The sequence below is a fragment of the Zerene cesonia genome, chromosome 22 (assembly GCF_012273895.1).
Source record: "Zerene cesonia ecotype Mississippi chromosome 22, Zerene_cesonia_1.1, whole genome shotgun sequence".
In the NCBI taxonomy this organism is placed as follows: Eukaryota; Metazoa; Arthropoda; class Insecta; order Lepidoptera; family Pieridae; genus Zerene; species Zerene cesonia.
The window spans coordinates 4,498,628-4,523,632 of record NC_052123.1 but is presented as its reverse complement, the minus strand read 5'-3'; the positions used below and the strand labels follow the sequence as shown (position 1 = coordinate 4,523,632).

At 36.3% G+C, this 25,005-nt stretch overlaps 1 protein-coding gene across 4 annotated transcripts in view; it reads left to right on the top strand.

Moving 5' to 3' along the window:
* The first annotated feature begins 238 nt into the window (after window positions 1–238).
* The window catches only part of LOC119835998 (mitogen-activated protein kinase kinase kinase kinase 5), a 40,910-nt gene continuing 16,143 nt past the window's right edge, over window positions 239–25,005 (top strand). The window contains exons 1-13 of one of the 4 annotated variants that reach the window (XM_038361152.1): window positions 239–479; window positions 12,874–13,077; window positions 13,882–13,988; window positions 14,396–14,534; window positions 15,088–15,160; window positions 16,462–16,652; window positions 17,093–17,203; window positions 17,482–17,564; window positions 18,059–18,210; window positions 18,636–18,747; window positions 18,823–18,873; window positions 20,726–20,764; window positions 22,801–23,675. In XM_038361152.1, the coding sequence (XP_038217080.1) occupies window positions 369–479; window positions 12,874–13,077; window positions 13,882–13,988; window positions 14,396–14,534; window positions 15,088–15,160; window positions 16,462–16,652; window positions 17,093–17,203; window positions 17,482–17,564; window positions 18,059–18,210; window positions 18,636–18,747; window positions 18,823–18,873; window positions 20,726–20,764; window positions 22,801–23,675 (2,248 nt within the window). In that variant the 5' untranslated portion in view covers window positions 239–368. The remainder of the gene's footprint in view (window positions 480–12,873; window positions 13,078–13,881; window positions 13,989–14,395; window positions 14,535–15,087; window positions 15,161–16,461; window positions 16,653–17,092; window positions 17,204–17,481; window positions 17,565–18,058; window positions 18,211–18,635; window positions 18,748–18,822; window positions 18,874–20,725; window positions 20,765–22,800; window positions 23,676–25,005) is intronic. The other 3 variants (XM_038361155.1, XM_038361154.1, XM_038361156.1) reach the window with 3 other exon arrangements.

The following is a 25,005-nucleotide window of genomic DNA, read 5'->3' as shown; positions in this document are numbered from 1 at the left end:
GAAATCTGTGAAAGTCCATACGTTTTGAACCAAAATCTCCAAGATAAATAATTATCGTACAAGAAAATAAAGTCGTATTATTTTGTTTTTTAAATTATCCGTAATATTAATGGTTGCACATAGGTAATCATTAAAATAGTTTTTATAATTTCCAACTTATTTTAACTGGTAACATTTAACAGATATCAGACGTGACATTCATTATTTTTAATCTACATTTTTTTTGTGAACTATCAAACGTCAGAACTGTGGGAGATGTCGAGTTTGTGTTGTAAAAATAATTAATTTGTCGACGTTTTTGTGTAACAATTATGTGAATAATGAGATGAAAGTGTAAATAAATATTTTATTAGTGTTCGCTAGTGATTATGGCGCATAGTGGTGGTGTTTTAAGTTCAGATATATCACGGAGAAATCCTCAAGATGAATATGAGCTGGTACAGAGGATTGGTTCGGGCACTTATGGAGATGTCTACAAGGTAGGGGCTTTCTAGCACTTAATTTTTTCCGTCATCGCGGCGTTTACAAAGCTATAATACTAGTATCATGGTGAATCATGACATTCATACATAAAATCGTAACGGGTCTCGAGTCACATTCTGCATACGTTATTAATTGGTCAGCCAAAAATGATGGCACGAAACAGAACACGAACATCATGCGAGTTTCATGAAAATATTAAATATTGCACGCATTTACGTCCTTGGTTACTAAATTGGTTAATTGACTGAAACTTCCCACTCTGAATAGTGCAATTGCTTTCGACACATTACAAAGAGTCTTTAATTATGCCAATATTTATATTGCGTATCATAAATAATATGTAGTTGTGTATAAATAACAAACAATAATCTTTGAAACAAATTTTTTTGTATGGAATTACTTAATACTACATTTACAGCCATAGTAGTTTACAATTAATCCATTTATAAATCGAACCAGACATATCTAAGTGATATCAACATATTTATGTAAAACTTATCATAACTCACGATAAAATTTACCTTAAGACAAAATTTAAATATCCATATGTTATAAATGCAAGGGTATGTAGACTTTTTTATAAGCATATATTAAAATCCTTACTGATAAACTGCTCTGCTTCAAAATTGTTAGACTACGCATATGATTTATTTTGGAATGAAGCTAATTTTCAGTTAATATTGTAACAATTATTAGAGTCATAATTAATAAATATTTATAAAAACAAGGCAACACAGATATAATTAAATCTAAAGTAGGTTAATAGCTTTAATATCACTAACTGTTGCTATCACAAAATGATCTGAAACTATTTGACATTAAAAGTAGAGCATTTCCTATTTCAAAATCAAATCTTTACTTATATTATAAATGCATACAAGTGTATTTGTTTGTCACAATATAAAGGAGTAATTTTATGATATGATATTTGTAAAAATGGTTGGAGTGATTAGAGGCTAGAGTATGACATAGACTAAAATTTACAGAAGTGAATAAATTAATTATTCCCATGGTAATTGCATTTGACTACAGCAAAGCCACAAGTAGAAAGCTAGTTCTTTATAACTTATCGTATAAGTGATTTAATAATGAAACCTGCATAATTTGGGACAGTGAATGAACTTAATTAAATTTGCTCTAATATGTAGAAAAAAAGGTTAATTAAGGTGTTGCTCACAAAATACTGAATATATATGTTCAATTAAACCAACTTTTACTAGACAGTCACATCTATTAATAAGACGTTATAATAAAGTAACATGTCACATGATAAATACCATGTATTAAGTAGCATTTACCTCTCAGTGGTCACAGCTCAGCAAAGCGTGAATGATTCACAAACATTGACTCATTGCGTTCGGTTTCGGTTGTTCATAATTATAGTTTTGGTGTCTTGCAACAGTTTGGCCGTTAATTGTATTGATTGAGAACAGAGAAAGAATTGGAGTGGGTCAGTATGTTTTTTTTTGTGTAAACAGGTGATATCATTTATTCTACTTATGCAGGGAACTGGTTATAAATAGATTTTGTATGTTAACTGGCTTTTGCCTGTGGCTTTGCATGCGTTAAATTTGGAGTAGTTTAATAGATCTAAACATTTCTCTTGAATCACTCTTCCTATTAAATAAACCCCATCAAAATCTGTTGAGTAGTTTTAAAGATTTAAGCATACATAGGGACATAGGGACTGACAGATAAAGTGACTTTGTTTTATTCTATGTAGTGCAATTTTAGCGATATTGATTATTTCTTTCACACAAATTTTCCTGTCAAATAAAGTAATCCTTCGCTCTCATCTGTTTACGTTTGGCCACGATTTCACGAATGAACGACTGGACCGATTTCGCAATTTTTTTTTTCAGTTGCGTTCGGTACTGTCTGAAAAAGGATCTTAAGAAATCTATGCCAAAATAAAAATTAAGAAAACTTCACTGCTTGACCTTCGCCCGTTTGAGAGTTGCGGTTATACAGAACTACGGAACACGGGTCAGTTTGTGATAAAGAAGTCGCTAACATACAAACATACAGGTGAAGCTAATAAAAGCGTGTTAAAATAATATCACATACGGATGATGCGAACTGGATTGATAAATATGTCATGTTTATGTGTAATTGATCAATTGTCTCTCCGTGGGAGACATACGAGAGGAAGCTGTAATAGAAATACGTTTAACTTGAGCGCGTTTGTTGCTCTAACTAACTGCGCGACGCGGTTTCACCCGTGGACAAACGCGGGCAAACGGACGTTTCGTAATAATATGGATGTAGATCTTCATTCAAGAAGAAAGAATGTCACAACCCAAATAAAACAAAAAATGTATATTACAAAAAATATATATTACAAAAAATAAGACAAATACTGCTTCTACGTATATAGAATAATAAAATAATAAATATAGCTTTCAAAACACGCATAAATGATTGAGCTAAAACGTCTCACTTGCTGCTATACAGAGTATACGCAAGAAAATTCAAATCAAATCAAATATGTTTATTAAATCAAACACTTAACCTAACCTTATAGCTAAATACATCAGGCTAAATATTTAATCCTGGCCATCTTAATCTACATTTCTATTAGTTTAGGCTTTAGACAAACGTACTTCCTGATTTTTTTCGTAACCTTCGAGGGTGGGTGACTCCGTGAACAGAATATGGCGGACGATTACGAACTCTGGTTATTTAAATCGCTTGGTTTTTGAATACATAATGTGTCATTGTAAATTTGTACAAAATCGTTAGATTAAGATCTACTACGCGAGATTGTAAACAGTCGAAAATCCGTAACATCTGCTCGTAACCTGCGTAATTTTTCGGTAAATTATAAATATATAAAAATAGATAATTTGTTATCTATCGATGGAACCTACAATTAAACTAAGTTTGTATGTTACATATATGAGCAAGTTCTAGGCTATTCGTGGGACATAAAAAAGTGCAACATCTCGTCTAGATTATATGAATTATAAATTAATAAGAAAAGCTACAATAAATCTAGTATGATCAATTAAAATTGTTCATCGTACGAACCGGTGGGACACGCTAGACGGTCATCGAACCTGCACCCTTGGGTTGGGTGACTAGACTGGCTGTAGCCCGCGACGCGCCCTGTATCTTATCATCTTTACCTATCTTTACATGAATTGCGATGCAAACAGATTCTGTTATTATTATACTAGCGGTCCGCCGCGGCTTCGACCGTGGTACATATATAGCCTGTGTAGGAAGGAAGGTGGAATTTCCTCCACCGAAAAAGGGTGGATCCTGGACTAGTCTGCCCGTCTGGCCGGCCGGTAAGGCCCCAATTGAATGATTTTGGAAAGTTGTATATATGCCTCTGTAGCGAACGAAATTCTGTATGCTTATCGGGTATGTCTGAGAATCGGTCAACATCTATTTTTTATACCCCTAAATGATAAGAGTCAGGCAGAACAGCGTTTGCCGGGTCGGCTAATATGTTATAAAATGTAACAGTACACATATATTTTTATGTTTATGTCTTAAATGAATAGGTGCCCTAATTTTCTCAATAGAACTCAAAGCAATGATTATAAGAAATTTCGTTAGCTTGCTTCTTGTGCTTATCTCACGCTTGGCCTTTTCGAGATTGGCTCGTAACATCCTCTTAAGTATTTTATGAACTAAATTTAGTCCGCACAGGTCGCCAGTTAAGGAAGTTATTGTAATAACAATAAATCGATCGCGATCCGAGATCAATGGATCCGAATTATTAATAGTTTTAGTTATTTGTTATCTTCCTTCGGATTTGTCTATCTTTATGTTCAGTGGGGTTCTATATTTATGGTAATGTTAGTGATATTAGTGTTTTCTAGTGTTTTGTTATACGCGATCAAATATAGTATTAAATAAAGTATTTCTTTTGTCAAGACTGAATGATTCCGTTTGAAATGGTGGTTTGTTTTAACATTACCAACTTCCTATACCCACCAGCGGTCTGAGTCCAGCGGATTCCGGATTTATTTGAATTTTCATTTGAGAATACTTGAAATTCAATATGAAATAACTTACTATAACTAAACGACTAACTAGCCGACTTCCAACCGAAACCCCGTTCCTTCATCGCATTATTATAACATCCAACGTAAACTGGCTCATCAACATAGCGAGAGGCCTATGTTTTTTTTTCAATTATAATATAAAACACATGACGTCACCGGCGGAATGCAACAATAAAGCCAAAACACTTGCTATGCGATACACGCCTGCTGCGCACGTGTTGACATACGTTAATACATAAGCGCTGTTAGGCCGGCCTCACACAGTCGCAATGCCGCTCTGAAATCAGAGTCTGAATTCAGAAAGCACAGAAATGCATACAATTTCACTGCACCTGCACACACATTAAGATGAGATGAGATGTGTCTGATGTGCGATTTGATTTCTAGAAAATGATGTTAATGAATAAGAAAGCACATCTCTATATATAATAGAAATACATTTCTGTAGAGTAGACTCGCACACACCGGAATTAAGATTATGAATCGTATCAATTGTGCTACAGAATTGATACCGAGAGAGCGTGTTATAACTATCTGATTAAGACCTTTGAGATAGGTGTTGGGCACGCTATTGGAATCCACATTGTGAATTAAGAATCTGAATGCAGACGTCTATTCTGGTATTGATCAGCCTTATTATTGTACACTATCCAAGTAAGATTTATATTTATTTAAATTGAACATGCGTTTGATGTTTTACATAATTTTTAATACACGTAAAAATCGTCTAGCAATATTAAATATTATTTTATAATTATGAATTAAAGACTAACTTTCCGCCCGCGACTTCACCCGCGTTACGAAAAGATAAGAATAGACGCTATCGGAGTTCTCCCCGCACAGTTCCCTTGTTGTTTCCGGAATGAAAACTATCCAATGTCCATTCTCGGGTCACAAACAATCTCTGTACCAAATTTAATGCAAATTGGTCCAGTGGTTTTTGCGAGAAAACGATACAAACATACAAAAATACAAAAGTAGTCTCTTTATAGTATTAGAAAAGATAATAATTTCGACCGAAAGATCAAGCCACTTTTGATTTTCACGTCTGTAATGTGTCAATGTCGTTCACCAAGGTTATATATGCCGTAGCCAACCTAATCAGCTGTTCAATTAACAGCCTAGCCTTTTTATTCAACGGCGCCGTTCAACTAAAACTAGTGAATCGACCTATCAATCGTCAGTTTTATGTGATCGTTTAACATACATGCAAACACCATTAAAACAAGTCCACACATTAATAGGTAGGATTCTAGAAAGATTTATGTCTATTATGGCGTAGGTGGAAAGCCGGTTGGAGGCATGGTACGCAGGTTCGATGCCCATGCAAGGTCAAATACAAAATAGTGAAAGCCTACACCAGTTAGGCTTTGTGAAGTGACTAATGTTCATTTAACGAGAGAAGGGTGACTGGGTTTTTTATGTGAGTGATTCATTCGGCTTTGCCTATGTAGATATATATCTGTTTATTCAGACCATTGTCTCACTTGCTCTTATGCAGGGTATTCGTAATGAAATTATAATTAATTAATCCTGGCGATCCTCAACAGGATAGTAGATGGTCGATTGGTGTAAAAAGTCGGTTGTGGTGGGAGTCAGGTGAATCTACTATACGCGTGTTCATACATACAAATATCACAGAGGAAGTAGGTACGTTAGTATTTTTCGAAGCTGGTTAACTGGAGATTTTCTTAGCTTTGATCTAACCTCATCCAATTAATAAATTAAAGACTACTTAATTTAAGAAAGAAATCGAAGTGCGCGTGGTATCTCTTATACTGTTTTTTAAATTGTATAAAGCTAACGAGAGAGCCTCGTGGAAAATGATATATTTTATCGTCGTCGGGGTGTCGTAGCAATATTCAGATTAAAGAGTCGTTGAGTTAACGCAGTCTGCACGGTGTTACGGCGCTTCACACGGCGCTGCGTTGACGCAGCGTGGACTGTTTGTTAAATATTGATAATTTGTTCTATTCGTGTTCGAAATGGTGAAAAATAATCGCTATGTCCAAGAATCAGAATCCAGCGATATGTGACATCTATTAATGTGTTTGAGTATGATTGTACAGAGTGATCAGTAATTTGTACATTATGCTTATAACAAATAATAATTTGCATAAAAGTTATTGTTCATTCCAACAACGTGTATGTATAATTAAAAATATGACATGGTATACATGATAACTGTTAATTATCTCGGACTACGCGAGTGAATCCCCATGTTATAGCTAGTACTGCTAAAAAGCTAAAAGATCTGCCGCTTCAAGCTGTTAATTAAAAAACAAATTAGACCTTAAATTTAAACGAATTAGACTTTACGTTTTAAAACTTATTCAAGTTGTAATTTTATTTATAAAATCTATATTTAAAAAGTTAGAGAATTAGTAAATATAATATGTTTTAAACGATATATTAATGTTTTAGAGAGAGCTATTAAATTTCAAGATAATTATTTTAATTAACATAATATGTTTGTTTCGATTGCGTGTGTGTGTGTGAAACACCTTTATTGACAAACGTCGCGGCTATAGACTCTCCGCGCCGTCGCTTCAGAGGGTGCGTCGATAAATTTAATTCAATGGTGATATGTGAATTCGTATGCGGGGGTGGAAAATTTATATTTTTTACCAGTTTTTGTATGTGACTTTGATTAAAGATGATTAAATGAGATCATAAGGGTGTGTGGTCAAACATAATACTTAGATAGCGGTGTAATCATTTTAGGATCTTTTCACACACACGGAGGCCCTTAACCTTTTCCTACCTTTCGTTTGTTCCTATCGCCAATCCTTTCTTAATCCCTTCCCAAAAAGTTGGCAATCCATTTGTAGAGGCATAAGGTCTGCAATGGACCTTATGCCTCCAAATGTTCATGGGCGATGGTAACGCTTACCATCAGGCGACCCACCAGCTCCATTGCCGACTGTAACATAAAAAAAGGCAGTTATTATACAACAATAAGGAGCAACGACCATCTAATGAGTAAATGCGCTTTATTCCACTCGCTGAGTGAGCTGTCTCGCTTGGAATTAGGGAAACAATAATCGCTGGTGACACATTGGAAGGGTTACGGGAGAATAAACACATTCAGACCCTTTCGTCTTATTATAAACTGACCGTTCGACTCACACATATAACTTTTGTCAGTCAGTAGATATGTGACGTTCTAATGGTGAAAGAATTTTCGAAATTGGTCCAGTTCTTTTTGTGTGAAATAATCATATACATACAAAAACACAAATGTTTATTCTTTGTAATATTCAGGAAGGATTATATTTTGAACTTCATAGCGAAGTTGTAGAGGCAATTTTAATATAATTTTATAATAATTAAGGCTCATTATACTCATAAATCATCATAATATGTATATATATTCCCACTGCTGGTGCACAGGCCCTCTATGGGGGTTCAGGTTATAATCCAGAAGGCTGGCCAAGTAAAGGTTAGCAAATATAATCACTCGTCGTAGGACTTTTGATTTTTCGCTATGTCTGTTTCCACCCTTCACGGTTTCGAGCGGTGGTTGTGTGGATAATATGCAGATATTTTTTTAAATAATCTTATTTCTTGCACGCTTGTCCGGTCACGATATCTCCTGAGTTTTTGATCTAAATCCGAGTTAATACTCACTGAGCCACCTGTCACCACTGCTCTTAAATAGAGCTCATAAGTAGACCCCTGCTAATCGGGGCGTAGTAGTTAAATAAAAGAACTAACATGAGACTTGAGTTTGTAACCTAAATACTAACTAATTAATTATCGGTCAATTAAACCAAGCCATTTGAAAATAAACAATAATGACATGCCCACTGAGTTTAGTCTTTATTGTCTAGACAATAAGGGCTAATATCGTGCAATAATACGTCGCGTGTGTGGTACATTTAATGCAAAGTGGGCAGCGAAATATATAATAATAATTTTGATTAAAAATTCAAGATTATAAAACACGAAAGAGCTGCTTCTAAAATTTAATGCTGCTGTTAAATGAAATTGTTTTTTTAAAGTTTAATTTTAAAGTCACCTAGCTGTTACGGGCAAGTACTTTCTTAAGTGTACAAATACTTAATTACTGTATAAATCTCTATCACTACATAGTATAAAACAAAGTCGCATTCTCTGTCCCTATGCGCCTATGTATGCTTAAGTCTTTAAAACAACGCAACGGATTTTGTTGGGTATTTTTTTAATAGATATGAGTGATTCAAGTGGAAGGTTTGTATGTATAATATCATACATTAAACTGCTCCAAATTTAACGCGTGCGAATTCGCGGGTGAAAACTAGTAATACATATTATGTATAATACATAATATATGTTATGGTTTTCTATATAAATCTGAAATTATTCGTTGGCTTTTGATATTCTTGATGTTATCGAAGAGTAAGTACTTACAAATTCCTTTTAACTTGCATGTGGTTATTGTTTAATGTTTCACACCAAAAAGGTTGTTAAAACATAAAATCTTTAAGTAAATACAACTTCAACCGCAAACATTATTTTGTGTTTTAATTAACTGGCTATATATGCTGGCATACCATGACACACCATTGTCCCAAGATCTTCAATCGACTTCAAAAGAAAGCGATGCTTAGCGATTCTACTGTATGTTTTTTTTTAGCTTTAATACCTCAGAACTTTCGACTGGGTGAACAGAATTTGGTGGTTTTTATTTTATTTCGAAAGCTGGTGTCTTCCGTGTGGTCATTTAAATTTGTTATACTTATTACAATTTGGAGGCGGTTAAGTTTTTGTATCAAAAATAGGTTACATATATAATTTTTTGATTACTTCTAAAATGCTATTATGCCTTTCGTGTGGACTCATTATTTTTTTTTAATAGAAAATCTCCTTCGTTTTCAGGAACGTCTGTTGAAAATGTATGTAGGGATAAAAAAATTCTTGTAAAATCAGGCGTGGTTGCTAGTTAATTATATTTATAAGTGACCTCAACAGTGCCACTTGCGTTCTGGAGTACTCTTGGCGCAGTCACTGAAACCGCTTGAGAACTGCTTCGGCGGCGAAACAGTCTAGATTTGGACTAAACAGTTCGTGCTCTTTGTTTTGGATGGTCATGATTCATATTGACAGAATCTAAATATATATATAACTCAAAGGTGACTGACTGACATATTGATCTAATAATGCACAGCCTAAACCACAGGATTTTGATAAATTCTACCCCCAAGGGGATAAAATAGGGGTTGAAAGAAGGTACTATATAAAATTCAAAATTGTCTTTACCATATTGTTCTAAAGGTAGATAGCTGGTAGACCATCCAATGACTATATACCTAGCTTATTCTAGCTGGAAGAGAGGTGATCTATTAATTCCGTCACACGTGCACGGGGGTGCAGTATCACCAAAAAATGTGGGAATATCAGCTATTTAATGATGCAGGCGAAGTGTTGTGGTACAGCTTGTAATAAATACAAACAAATATTCAGAAATTAAAGAGCGTGGTCACGGGAAGACTCCCCGTGACCACGCTCGCTGCAAAGTGTTCGAAACGTCGGTTTAATAATATAATGAATAAATCGCGTTTAAAATCCGTTAAAAAGTCTTTAATTTCTTAATGTATAATACTCGCGTAAAATAAAACACGAGAAAATACAAACAAACATTCTGACTGAATTAACGCCAAATTATCACTTTCCTTATATTACTCTAGAGGTTTAGCTTATCACACGATTCTCTTATCGTGATAAGAGGTATCTTGATAGATCTAAGTTTGACCATCGGATTTGCAAAGGCCATTCAATTACGACTTTTAACTTGAATTCAGCCTTGTATTGTGGACAAGCGGTCCGCCCCGGCTTCGCCTATGGTACCTATATACACTTGTACATGATACCTATAGCATAAAGGATCGCGTCCATATCCAACGATGAAAGAGTTTTTGAAATCGGTCCAGTAGTTACTGAGATAAGCAAATTCAAACTAACAAATTCTTCAGCTCTATATTATTAAAAAAAAAATTGTTAGTATAGATGTGTTTAAATGAGAGCACAAGATTTTGGCTCAGTTCAGCTCTATTGTAGTCTTATCGTGCACAATATTATCACGATTATTTGGGTCATCTTCGTTAAAGTGACCAGTATAGATAGATCCCGATTATATAAGTGGATAATGGAGCAGATAGACCTCCGTTAACCGGTGATAAGATCACTGCGACCTTGTCATATAGATATATTATATCCACTCTCCTATACCACACCCTTCTGCCCTGGAACTAGTAGCTCAGATATATTGAAGGACTTGTTTAAAAGGGATATATCTATTATTAACTGTACAATTGATTTTATGATGTTAAAAATAATGAGATGAGCTTTTTTGTGACTTCGCGAGATTCCTAACAGTAATACATTGATTTCCATAGTCAATTATAATTTTAATGTGGATGATTTAGAAGTGGTCTCATTACAATTTCGTGAAGTTGTGCTGCTCCGTTTTTCCTATTCATATTATTATAGTTGAATAGCAATGCGATACTTATTATTTCGTTTCAAAACATTTGCTCTTGTCTTGTGGGCGCTGTACATGTGGGTCACCTGTTTTAATCAATAACAACCTCATTCATAAACACATTAAAGGAGCGCATTACAAAACCACAACCGGTCCACATCTAACTATGCATAAACCACCATCATATTTGTTCCCACTGCAGGGACACGTCCGTCCAATAAGGTTTCACGTCATAGTCCACCACGCTTGCCAAGTGCAGGTTGGCAGATGTTACATGTCGTCGAACTTTTGATTCTGGACACGCCGGTTGCCTCACGATGTTTTTCCTCACCGTTTGGAGCAGTGGTAATGTTGGATAATGTGCAGATAAATTAAAAAATCAATTTGTTTTTTTGCACGCTCGTCTGGTCTCGAACACCTGACGTTTCGATAGAAGTCCAAAGTTTTCACTGAGCCATCGTCGCTCGCACAACTACGCATTATCAAGTGGATATCAAGTAAATTGGTGTGCCATCGTGCCGGGGGTCAGAGACCGGAGTGAATTAGATTTGCGAGGCACCAATGAATAACGGTTATGAGATGGGCTTATTAGGCACCTAGTTTGTTATGTTTTTTGCCAGAGTAAAGAGGATTTCGTGACATTCAATAGTAGAGGATATATTGCGGTGATTTTTGCGACTGGAAGCTTAAAGAGTTTATAACACCTTAGTTGTAAGACATGTTTTTCAATCCGAGAATAATATAGGAAAAGTAATCGTAGTTAACTACTTAAAATGATGGATACTTAACATCACGCCTATCTATTAAGCTCTCAAGCGTATAACTATAATGACAATCCTACAAATATTATAAATGCGAAAGTTTGTAAGGATGTGTGTGTGTTTGTTGCTCTTTCACGTAAAAACTACTGAATCGATTGCAATGAAATTTGGTACGTAGACAGCTGGACAACTGGAATAACATATAGGCAACTTTTTATCCCGATATTCCAGTACGGGATACGGACTTACGCGGTTGAAACCGCGGGGCGCAGCAAGTCATTAATAATCTATTTCTATTCCTTATCCTCACAAAAAGTTTATATAGATTTCTAGAAATAACGATTTTAACTACTTATATGATAAGTGCCTATTAGACAACATCGAAATATAGCTAATGCTCTAGGTAAACGATCCATCTCTTTTAAGAAAGTAGCATAATAATGCTAGACCATCTACTACTAGCTGGACCATGCTTCCGAGGATCTGTTCCCCAACGACAATATGGAAGTCATAAAGAGGAGAGTGAATGGGTACCTTCTAGGGAAGCGCGCTCCATCTTAGAACACATCTCAGCCTACCATCAAGCGAGATCGTGGTCGAGCGCTGCCCTATCAACGAATAAAAAAATTAATTTATCAACATATTCAGCTGAGCTAGGAAATGCTGGATTAAGTTTTATTGACGCACGAAGCGTTAAATTCGTTCCGTACAGCCTAAATCTGTAACATTTCCGATTGGCCGCTGACGCAATTTGGTCAAAGCCGTGGTCATGCGTGCATAATGACCATCCGGCAGAATTGTGACCTAGATTTTTATGGATAGGGGTAGATACTCGAATCAATAACACGGTTGTGTGCGCAATCTGTGTCTGTGTGTGTGTGGTTGCAACAGCAACAGAATTTTTTGCTATTCAACTGTATTTTTTTGGGTTTATTAGTTAGAGCTTGCGAATGAATGAACCGATTTTGATAATATTTTTTATTTGAAAGCCTCCCGTCCCATTTAAGTTTATAGTTCTGATAATTTGAAATAATTATTATTGCGTTATTGTTACAGTATGACGTATAGTTCAGAATTATTTTAAAGTGGACTTTATGACCATGTATATTCGTAAATGTTTATTTTAAATATCTTCACAACATTCCAGGCGAAACGCATCAACGGCAACGGTGACCTTGCCGCCATCAAGGTGATAAAACTGGAGCCGGGCGATGACTTCGCGATCATCCAGCAGGAGATACTGATGATGAAGGACTGCAGGCACCCGAACATTGTGGCGTACTACGGGTCGTACCTGCGGCGCGACAAGCTCTGGATCTCGATGGAATACTGCGGTGGCGGTAGCTTGCAGGTGAGCTGTACCACTATACGTATAATAATAAAATCATTTATTTCAGCCCATATAGCCAATATAAGTGAAGTCTTGAGTCCTCTAGTGGGGTATGGGACAAGTATGTGATTAGCCTTCTGTGTCCTGCCAGACCGAGACATTTATCTTGTGCGTCATCGGGAATCGAATCCAGGACCCTTTCATTCTACCGGCTCTACGCTCACGTTTTAACCACTGTACCAAGGAGGCGGTCTATATAGCGAACATAGTATAGTAAAATCTTTCTCTAGTGTTAGTACCTACTACATTACATACATTTATTTACACATTTTAATTTTATAATCCAATTTTTACTAAATATTATCAAAACTATTTAATACATATAACTAACTGCGCCCGCGGTTTCTTTCGCGTAAGTCCGTATCCCGTAGGAATATCGTGATAAAAATATGCCTATATGTTATTCTAGTTGTCCAGCTGTCTACGTACCAAATTTCATTGCAATCGGTTCAGTAGTTCTTGCGAGAAAGAGTAACAAACATTCATACACATACACATACATCCATCCTCACAAACTTTCACATTTATAATATCAGTAGGTGTATCCTACACTATACATTCAGGTTTCGATGTGACAGTCCATTTATATGGAGCTGGCAAAGGAGCTGGTGGGTCACCCGATGGTAACCGACCATCAACGCCTATAAAAATTTCAGCAGAAGTTTTATGCCAGAAGTTAGAATAGTAGTAGGTGTTAATAGTATCTTATTAATAGGAAAAACAGTTAACGCTTTCGCTTATAGTATTTTTTTTTATAACTTCCAGGACATTTACCACGTGACCGGACCACTGACTGAATTGCAGATCGCATACATGTGCCGGGAGACACTAACAGGACTATCGTATCTCCACAGTATGGGCAAGATGCACAGGTTGGCATATGTATTGTACACTAGCTACATTACACTAGCTATAGCCCGTGGCGTCGCGTAGTACCCGAGTAGAAAGTATGTGCCTATATGCTAATCCAGACTATGTGTATGTGCCTATATGCTAATCTATGTCTGTACTAAATTTCATACAGATACGATGGGCTGTTTTCGCTTGAAAGAGTGAAGGAGCGTGCTCGACTCCCACATTATTATAAAGCACACTAGCGGTCCGCCCCGGCTTCGCCCGTGGTACATACATAGCCTATAGCCTTCCTCAATAAATGGGCTACCTAACACTGAAATAATTTTTCAAATCGGACCAATAGTTCCTGAGATTAGTGCGTTCAAACAAACTTTTCAGCTTTGTAATATCAGCATAGATTAATTAATCAATCAACTATTCGCAGGGATATAAAAGGCGCGAACATACTGTTAACGGAATGCGGCGATGTGAAATTGGCCGATTTCGGTGTGTCCGCGCAGATCACGGCGACGATCAATAAACGCAAGTCCTTCATCGGCACGCCGTATTGGATGGCTCCCGAGGTGAGAGTTTCATCAAAATGGGATTAGCCAATAAAATATACATAAGTTTTGTAAATATAACGGAGGAGAGTGAATTGAGAATGTCTAATTCAACCGACTTCAAAAAAGAGGAGTAATCAATTCGACTGTACACATTTTCTGTGAAATTTTGACTAGGTGAACAGATTTTGATGAATTTTTTTTCAATTAGAAATTAAAGTTTGTTTAGTTTTTTTTTTGTTAAAATTCGTACGATGAATGAAAACGTCATGTACAAAAAGAACAAGACTATTTAATATTTATTTATTACCATTTATTTCATTCATGTCTAGTAAATATTATTTGTAAAGAATCTGCATTTTCTAAGGCCAAGTATATTTTATGTTTTTTGTCTTACTTTTATCTTTATTATATTGTATGGTATTATAATCAGTGTTTATGTATTTAGACATCAACCCTCAATAAATTGATATATATTTTTTAAAACACCTTATTCAGGTTTATATAAAATTTGACATATACCGAAGGAATTAAAGAGAAGTACGAATGAAAATGAATGAATATTCATTCGCAGGTTGCGGCGGTGGAGAGGAAAGGTGGCTACAACCAACTCTGTGATATATGGGCTTGCGGAATAACAGCTATTGGTAAACTTGTATATCCATACTAGCCGCACCCGGCAAACGCTGTTCTGCCTTACTCTTATCATTTAGGGGGATGAAAAATAGATGTTGGCCGATTCTCATAGATACCGGATAAGCACAAAAAATTTCATCAAAATCGGTCAAGCCGTTTCGGAGGAGTATGGCAACGAAAACTGTGACACGAGAATTTTATATATTAGACTAGCTGCGCCCCGCGGTTTCACCCGCGTAAGTCCGTACCCCGTAGGAATATCGAGATAAAAAATAGATGTTAGCCGATTCTCAGACCTACCCAATATGCTTACCAAATTTCAGAGGAATCGGTCAAGCCGTTTCGGAGGAGTTTGGCAACGAAAACTGTGACACGAGAATTTTATATATTAGACTAGCTGCGCCCCGCGGTTTCACCCGCGTAAGTCCGTATCCCGTAGGAATATCGGGATAAAAAATAGATGTTGGCCGATTCTCAGAGCTACCCAATATGCTTACCAAATTTCAGAGGAATCGGTCAAGCCGTTTCGGAGGAGTATGGCAACGAAAACTGTGACACGAGAATTTTATATATATAGATTTGTAAAATGATGTTCTTTAGAATAAACAATCTTACTATCCTATCCTATTTCCTACTAATATTATAAATGCGAAAGTTTGTAAGGATGTGTGTGTGTGTTTGTTGCTCTTTCACGCAAAAACTACTGAACCGATTGCAGTGGAATTTGGTACGTAGACAGTTGGACAACTGGTAGTAAGTACGATATAAATATTGTTTAAAAACTAAAAAAAAACACTATACTTTCCTTATTAATTACTAGCTGCACCCAGCGGTTTCACCCGCGTAAGTCCGTATTCCGTAGGAATATCGGGATAAAAAGTTGCCTATATGTTATTCTAGTTGTTCAGCTGTCTACGTATGGTACGTAGACAGCTGAATTTCATTGCAATAGGTTCAGTATTTTTTGCGTGAAAGAGCGACAAACACACACACACACACATCTTTACAAAATTTCGCATTTATAATATTAGTAGGATAGGAGGATTACGCTTATAAAAACCTTACAACCTGAGAGCAAAGATACTGAGATTTAAGTGTATTCTTCCAATATTATTATTTTAATACATAGGCTGGGTTTATTACTGAAAATGTAAAGAACAAATTGACTTCTTAAATTGATTATTACGACATAAACTGATTTATCAGCTCAAAAAAAAAGACCGGTTTTTTTTTTTGCTGGAAGCATTAAAAAACAAATTGACTCCTTAAATAGGTTATTACGATATGTCTTTCCCGTGTTTCCCGTGCACAGAGCTGGCGGAGCTGCAGCCGCCGATGTTCGAGCTGCACCCGATGCGCGTGCTGTTCCTCATGTCCAAGTCGGGCTTCAAGCCGCCGCAGCTGAAGGAGCGCGAGCGCTGGTCGCAGCTGTTCCACGCCTTCCTCAAGCTGGCGCTCACCAAGAACCCCAAGAAGCGGCCGACGGCGGATAAACTGCTGCAGGTGTGGATCCATCTTCTTATTAGTCCCTACGAATGTCTGCTAAATTGGTATGTGGGAGTCGAGCACGCTTCGGCACGAATTTGGCCAGCTCGCACCGGGGAAGTACCACACCCTCATAGAAAACCGGCGTGAAATAATAGCTTGCAATTGTGTTTCGTACGGTGAGTGGGGGAGGCGGAGGCCCATGTCCTTTTTCTTACCCTTCCCAGTCCTTTCCTTTATTCCTATCATCAATCCTTTCCTAATCTTCCCAATTAAAGTCGGCAATCCATTTTTAGAGGCGAAAGGTCTGCAATTGACCTTACACATCTCCAAATTTTTTTTTTTATTATTTATATTTGAATAAAAAAAGTGTATGTGTATGTGTATGTGTGTGTGTGTGTATGTGTACACTTCGCAAAATTCGTATGACAGCAAATACCATTGCAACATTCTTCCAGCACGCGTTCTTCCAACAAGACAACATGAGTAAGCGGCTAGCGATAGAGCTGCTGCAGAAGTACTCCAACCCGCCGAGCCACTGCAACAGTCAGGAGTTGGACGAGGACGGGGTACGTGCTTGTATGCATTTTAATGATTCGCACTATTGTGTGTTGTGGATTGAATTAATTTTTCAAATTTGTCTAGTCGCTGGTGGTCTAGTGTGAATACTATAAATTGTTTTTAAATTATTATAAAAACCGACTCGGGACAGTTCTTTAGCTTTAGAAGCCTAATGACTTAAAGTATGTTCTACTTTTGAATTTATTATATGTATGCATATTATTTGCTTGTTTTCTTAAATTATAAAAATAAAACGATATAAATAACATCTTGTGTGCACGGACAGACGGTGCCCAACGTGCCGCAGCGCATCGCGTCCAAGCACACGGGCCGCCGCCGCGTGCCCGACGCGAGCCGCCACCGCGCCAGGTTATACGCACTACACTACACTACACTACACTACACCACACCACACTACACCACACCACACCACACTACACTACATTACTTTTACATTACGCGTACACTTTCACTACATTACACTTACACTAAACTAGAGAGACGAGAGTATAGGCGTGAGGTCTGCAATCGACCTCACGCCGTTTCAAATGTTCATGGGCGATGGCATCGCTTACCACCAGGCGACCCACCAGCTCCATTGCCGACGAAGACAAAAAAAACTACCGTACACTTACACTTTCACTACGCTACACCACACCTACACTTGTACTACACTGCACTTCACTAAATAAACACTTGCAGTCTACCACTTTACAACGTGTAGATCACACATTATAACCACTAAAATTATATATATATATATATTATATTACAATAAAAAATCTCCAAAACCGCTTAAAACCTATTTTACTAAATTAATACATTCAAGAAAGTGTATTTTATTTACTAATATATCCTTCCAGCCTCCACGAAGAGCACCGCCGATCTGGCGCGTACGACGACTCGCCGATCATAGATCTGGACGCGGACGATGATCTCAGCGTAGCGTCTATGCCCAAAGTGATCAATTTCAGTGCCGATCTCAATAATAGCGGCGATACCGTCAAACGGAACGGTGAGTGACCAGTTTTTACGCCTGACTTTTGTCAATATAATGTTGAGATGAGAAGGTTTTTCTGGACAAATTCATTAGAAATTTTGTTTGCGTTGTTTCGATTATGATATGTAATATTATGTATGTACAGTGGCAGTGGAAGTAAAACGTGATGAATTCTGTGATAAATGTTCACGTATTTTTATTCTTAATCAATATATATTTAATACAATCAATATGTATTAGATCGCTTGTATGCGATAAGGCCGTCTATGTAACCTTATAAATGTTTCTTTCCTATCTTGTTTTCTTTCATCTTCATTTGTTAATCTTCATCATTTATATGTGTTGAATATAGTGTATTTTATTGTAATTGTAATTAAAGTTAAATATTTATTGTTATCCAGTTGGAATCTAGAATAACAGCTAATATATAATAATTTCAGCGTACCACAGGCAAACGAGCGAAGAATGGAGCGTAGCGTCGTTAATGACGTGTCCGAAACACAATCCGTTAACGCAAGAGCTATCGTCCGATACGATATCCACCAGTGAAAAGTAAGTACCCTCAGTTGATTTTAAATCGAACGCTTCATATATGTATATTATTTATGTTTATTACTTTTTTCATAGCAAGTGGTGTCGGGTCCTCACTGGCGATGATATAATGCGAATGAGTTTGAGGTATTTTTATTTATTTGTCATTAGGAAAATTTCGAGGTGTTTTTCTTTTTGGTTGGTGTTTGTTTTGCGATTGATTCTTTTTTGATTTTGATTTGGAATTGGCGGTGTTCTTTTTGTATTGAGTCGTCCGTGTGGCGAGATGTTTATAAGTGTTTGAAGGGCGTTGTTAATGTATTCGATAGTTTCGATTTGATGATGTTGTATGTGTGATAGGTGTATAAAAAAAACGACATCCTATACATAGAAAGAAATTTTACCTTTATTTGAGAATATTCAATATAACCTTTGAATTAGTTGCCAGAAACAATTACGTACATTAAAATACAGACCAACAATGTGAATGGTGTTATCGAATAGTTGACTTTAACATATTATTATTTCTAGCATCTGTTTATAAATTAGATTTAAATAGAGCAGTGCATGTATAGCAAATTCATCAAACAAGATTTGGGGTGTTACAAGGGTACGTTATAGGTCCTTTGATATTCGTTATTTATAACAACGTATAAATGACTTGAAACACTTGTAAACATACTTTTAACGTATGGTCCGGATGTGTGAATGTGAAACTAGCACAGATATTAGATTTTACAGGTCAAATATTGTGTTTTTGCATGTATATATAAATCTGAGATATTTAATTGTTGACACTGTTAAAAACTTACTGGAATTACCTAGAATTTATTGATTGATATTCTTGATAATTATTGTTGTTTAATTTAGTCAACAATTAATATATAATGCATTAATATTTATGTATGTATGGCTTTTTAAATGCGATGTGTTTGACTCACATCAACAAAACACACGCAACGATACTACTGTGATACTACAAACTTAAACTAAGATACATAAAAATATTTTCTTTTTTTTACAATAACGTGGGATTTGAGAGAATAACAAATCATAACATTATAATTATTAAATTGCTTTCGTTTATTTGAGTAAGATAAAACGCTTAATATATTTTGAATTATTGAAATGCAGATAACAACTAATCATACGAAAATAATACAAAAATATAAATATAAATTTTTCAGTCATCAGTATGAGATTCCTAAATTAATAAAATATATAGATTGCTAGCAATTCTAGAAAGTTGTTTGTTTAAAATATTTTTATTTGTAATTACATGTTTCGTATATATACATTTGTAAACCTTTGTTCAGTTTGTTTTATATTTCTTTGAGACATTTAATATATAATATAAACTACCTTTTCGCACGCGGCTGCGCTCGCGTAGGCAAAAGAAAGTCCTATTGGAACGAGATGTTTCACCGTGGCAAAAAGTAGCCTTCTAACTGGCTCCAGTCATAAAAGTCACATTATTAAATGCCTCCGGTGCGGCGTGAAAGAAAGACAAACAAAAAAAAAGTTTTGTCATTTATATTATTAGAAATTCCCATGTTATCGCCATGCTCATACGTAAATTTGTCCACAGCTATGTAAGTAGCATTTCACTTGATCCTGATTTCGTTCTCTTGTACGCTGTCCATACAATAAATTATTATACTAACCCCGCGGTTTCACCCACATAAGTCCGTATCCCGTAGGAATATTGGGATAAAACATTGCCTATATGTTATTCCAGTTGTCCAGCTGTCTACGTACCAAATTCCATTGCAATCGATTCAGTAGTTTTTGCGTAAAAGAGCAACAAACACACGCACATCCCTACAAACTTTCGCATTTATAATATTAGTTATCATATAATTACTTTATACATATCGCGAACAACGATACATAACGTTATATATCCAAACGCCAAACATATCAATAATGAACCTTAACACAACGTGATAAAGAACAGTTTGCTTGGCAAGTGTTTTGTAAGTTGTTTCTCTTGTTTTAGGAGCCTCTTGCAATATATTGACGAAGAGTTAATGCTCAGGTAAACGATACGCATGGACACGCTGATTTTTCTTTTTTTGTTTATATATTTTTGTATGTATGTATGTTGGTGGGTTAGATGTGGTCTTGAGGTCATATATCGACAGATTTTACGGTCGTGATGTAACTACTTATTTGGGGGTAGTTGGTTAATTTATTATTTATTTATATTTCACAGTTTTGCTATTTTTACTACCGTTTAAATTAATAGCTATTGCAGATTTATTAGAAACAGTTAATACATTATTGCGGTTAGGTATTGGATTGGGAAAGATGGGATTTTTAAATTGACAGTTTCTTAAATAGACCAGTGCCGAAGCCTTTAAAAATGGTAAAAAATGAAAAAAAATTACAGTAGGATGAAACCCATTAGAAAAGGTGGGAAATATGATCAAAATGAAAGGAAAAATAAATTACAGACGATCCGAGTTCGGGAAGTGGGGGGGGGGGGGGGGGGTTTAAGGGTAAAAAATAGTTAATCTTGATTTCCGGCAAAACTACAAGTCTTATGGAAAAAAGTTAAACGGCAAAGTTGTAGGTAATAAAAAGATCTACAACTTTTGTATTTGCAATTTTTTCACATAACCTCAAAATTTAGGCGAAAAATTCAAAAAACAAAGTTTTTGGTTTTTTATTTATATCTTTTTCAAAAAAAAATTTTTTCTACGAAATTTGGTGAAAACTTACCTTATTATGTCCCAAATACACTGTAATTTATTTGATTAAAAATATTTATTTTTTCGCCTTATTTTAACTTAAAATTAAATATTTATTCTTTATATCGAAAATGCACCCTAACTTTCAATCGAAAATTCTGACGTCAAAATATCAGCTTTTTTCAAAAAATTGGCGGCTTTTTGTTCCTTGAAATATCTGCTTTCTGATGGTGTAAAAAAATATACATTACTATAGGAAATGTTCTCAGAAAATGCAAAGTTCTCAGAAAGGTTTGTCGAATCTAACGATGAAGAAATGCCTTCAAAGAGACAAAAACTAATGAATAACTGATTAAAATTTCAGTTAAGGTATTTATAAATATGTAACAAGATTAAGGTTTTTGAAAAAAAAAAATATAATGAATAAGTTGAATAAGGCGAATAAGAATGAATAAGGCGAAAAAATAAATATTTTTAATCAAATAAATTACAGTGTATTTGGGACATTATAAGGTAAGTTTTCACCAAATTTCGTAGAAAAAAAAATTTTTTTGAAAAAGATATAAATAAAAAACCAAAAACTTTGTTTTTTGAATTTTTCGCCTAAATTTTGAGGTTATGTGAAAAAATTGCAAATACAAAAGTTGTAGATCTTTTTATTACCTACAACTTTGCCGTTTAACTTTTTTCCATAAGACTTGTAGTTTTGCCGGAAATCAATATAAACTATTTTTTACCCTTAAAACCCCCCTCCCCCCACCCACTTCCCGAACTCGGATCGTTTGTAATTTCTTTTTCCTTTCATTTTGATCATATTTCCCACCTTTTCTAATGGGTTTCATCCTACTGTAATTTTTTTTGGTTTCAAAAATTATCGGCCTTGGTCTAAAATTGAAATAGGAGAAATCTGTCGTTATATGAGAGGGTTTGTAGCGATGCATATTGAATTTAAAAATATGTTTGAATATCTGGTTTTATTTATAGAGGCTTTTTGCATATTGGTTTTGTTTTTCGAAAGGATTCTATTGATTTGTTTTAATTTGCGAATCTTTATATTAGTCGTAATATGGTTTATATGTGTAGCAACTATGCATTTATCACGCATGTATTTGTATAATATTTTTTTAAATAATTACGTCATTAGAGGTAGTAGTTTTTAAATTAACCATTCAGTAAAGTTGAACCGTACCTAAATAAGAATATACCATTTTCTTTCGACTATCACTTCGTGTCCTGCACCACTTGTTATTTGACTAATGAAAATGCCTGATACAGTGTCTAACACTACCCCGGCTTCGATCGCTAACAGCACTGCATCAACCCCGCCTACCTCCCAAAATGTACCAAGAGCCATAAACGCATAATCTTCTACCGTTCGCAGGGCAACACTCCCGCTCACAGCGGACACGGCCGCGATCTCGCAAGCCGGCAACACCGGCCTTTCGATACACGACCACCACCTCTCGCAATGTATACAATTAAAGCAGAACTATTTAAATAATTCGACGACCAACGTGTACCAGAGTCTCACCAGCTTCCAAACGCCCATGGGCGCGTCCAGCGTGTCCATAGACGACCCGTTGTGTAGAAAAATGGGCGACAGTGACATTATGTACGTCGATCAGCAGGATTCCGACACGGTGGCGGATTCACCGCAGAACAGGAACGCGAATTGCGAGTGCGGCCTCTGTCCCAAGCCGGAGTCGAAGGACGTGAACACGCTGAGCGACCTGCAGCGCTCCGTGGCGCCCAAGTGCTCGTGCGACGCGTGCAATTCCAACGGCGACATACTCAGCCACTACCGGCACTGCGCCAGCCAGAACCGCGACTCCGGGATAATATACTGCGAGTCGTGCAAGAAGCAGAAGATATCCGTGTCGAATTTTCGCGCGCTGCAAATCGCGAACCGGTTGCAGATCTCCGATTCCGGCCACTTGGAGAACGGCGGCACTGACGAGGAGCTCTGCCGGGAAATCGACATCAGCTTGGACATGGACGACAGATACGAGCACAGGAAGCGGCACAATCGGCACAATCGCCACAACGCCGATTCGGTGACCGCCGGCATCGATCTGAACCAATTCTGCCAGTGCGAGCTGGACGCTGGTAAGAGGAAGACGTCGTCGGTGGATGAGATTTTCAAAATGGTGGACGAGGACGCGGCTAAGTTGGAGGTCGCGGACGAACAGGTCAAGAGTCAGCGGCAGAGGAGCTTGTCGGACAGCCAGAGGGACAAGGCGAAGGTCGAGGGGGAGGGTAAGTTGTTTGTTTGTTTGTTGATTTACTTGATGCAACGTTATAACATGGACTAGCTTAAGAGAGGGGACATAAAACATATAAGTGTACACATTACATACTAGCTGCGACCTGCGGTTTCACGGTTCATTTAATTTTATGCAAAACAAACATGTCTATAGAGTGTAAGTTTCATATACAGACTAGCCGCGTTTCGCGTTTTTACCTATGTAAATGAGTTTTTCATTTAGATCCCAATGTACCCCTGGGAATATTGGAATTAGTCTTAGTTATTTGTTTTAACAACAGATGTGTGTGTGATGTGTCTACATGTGAAAGTCCCGTCAAAATCGGTGATGTCGTCCCAGAGATTAGCCGGATCAAATAGGCGAACTAAAATTGCATAATTATGTTTTTTGATACCTTGAACATCTATAAATATTTGGTATATAACGGATACATAATATTACAAATAGACACTCCGATTTTTATGTAAATTCTTGTGGTGTCATCGAGCTGATCTCTTGATTCTTCTATCCGATATTGTTTCAATCGTAAATTATACCAATTATATATATGTATTTAAAATTTAAATTAATTTATATATGTATATGTATTTAAAATTTTATATACGCAAGTTCTTCTTCGGTAATACTTTATATAATCATATTGGAGTGCATATGCCTAGGTAATATAATAACTCCTTTGCAAAAGATAATATACATGCGAGTTTATCTTTATTCTATATATGTTCACTGTGAGACGTAGAGACTTTACTAGCTTTCCGCCCTCGGCTTTGCCCGCGTGGTCGCAGTAAAGATAGGGAAAGATAGACCCGGGGATTTCCTCTCACGTTCTCGTTCCCGTGGGATTTCCTTGATACAAACTGTCCTATGTCCGTCTCCTGGTTTTAAGCTACATCTGCAAAAATTTTCAGCCAAATCGGTAAATCCTAAATGTCCTAAATTTAAATAAACTGCTTTAATTAGATCTCCAATAAATTAAAATAAATTAGAGTGTTTTATTATTCTCAAATGAAAAACGAATCGTGCGTAATAATTTCTTTTAGTATTTATTGAATAACGTTTCGCGTTATCTACACGCCATTGGTGATCTCGCAAACGCAAATTTTAAGGCCTACTGTTGTGCTCGGTTGGCAGTGTCCCTTAATCTTGTCCTTCTCGCACACCTCCTTGCACTTATCGTCGCAGTCGCTGTTGTCCGTGCAGGGCGGGAAGTTGTCTCGTATGTCTCCTGTTTACAGGACAAATTGGCATTTTTACACGCTTTTTATTAGCTTCACCTGTATGTTTGTTTGTAACCGACTTCTTTGGGCGCGATTTTGACCCAC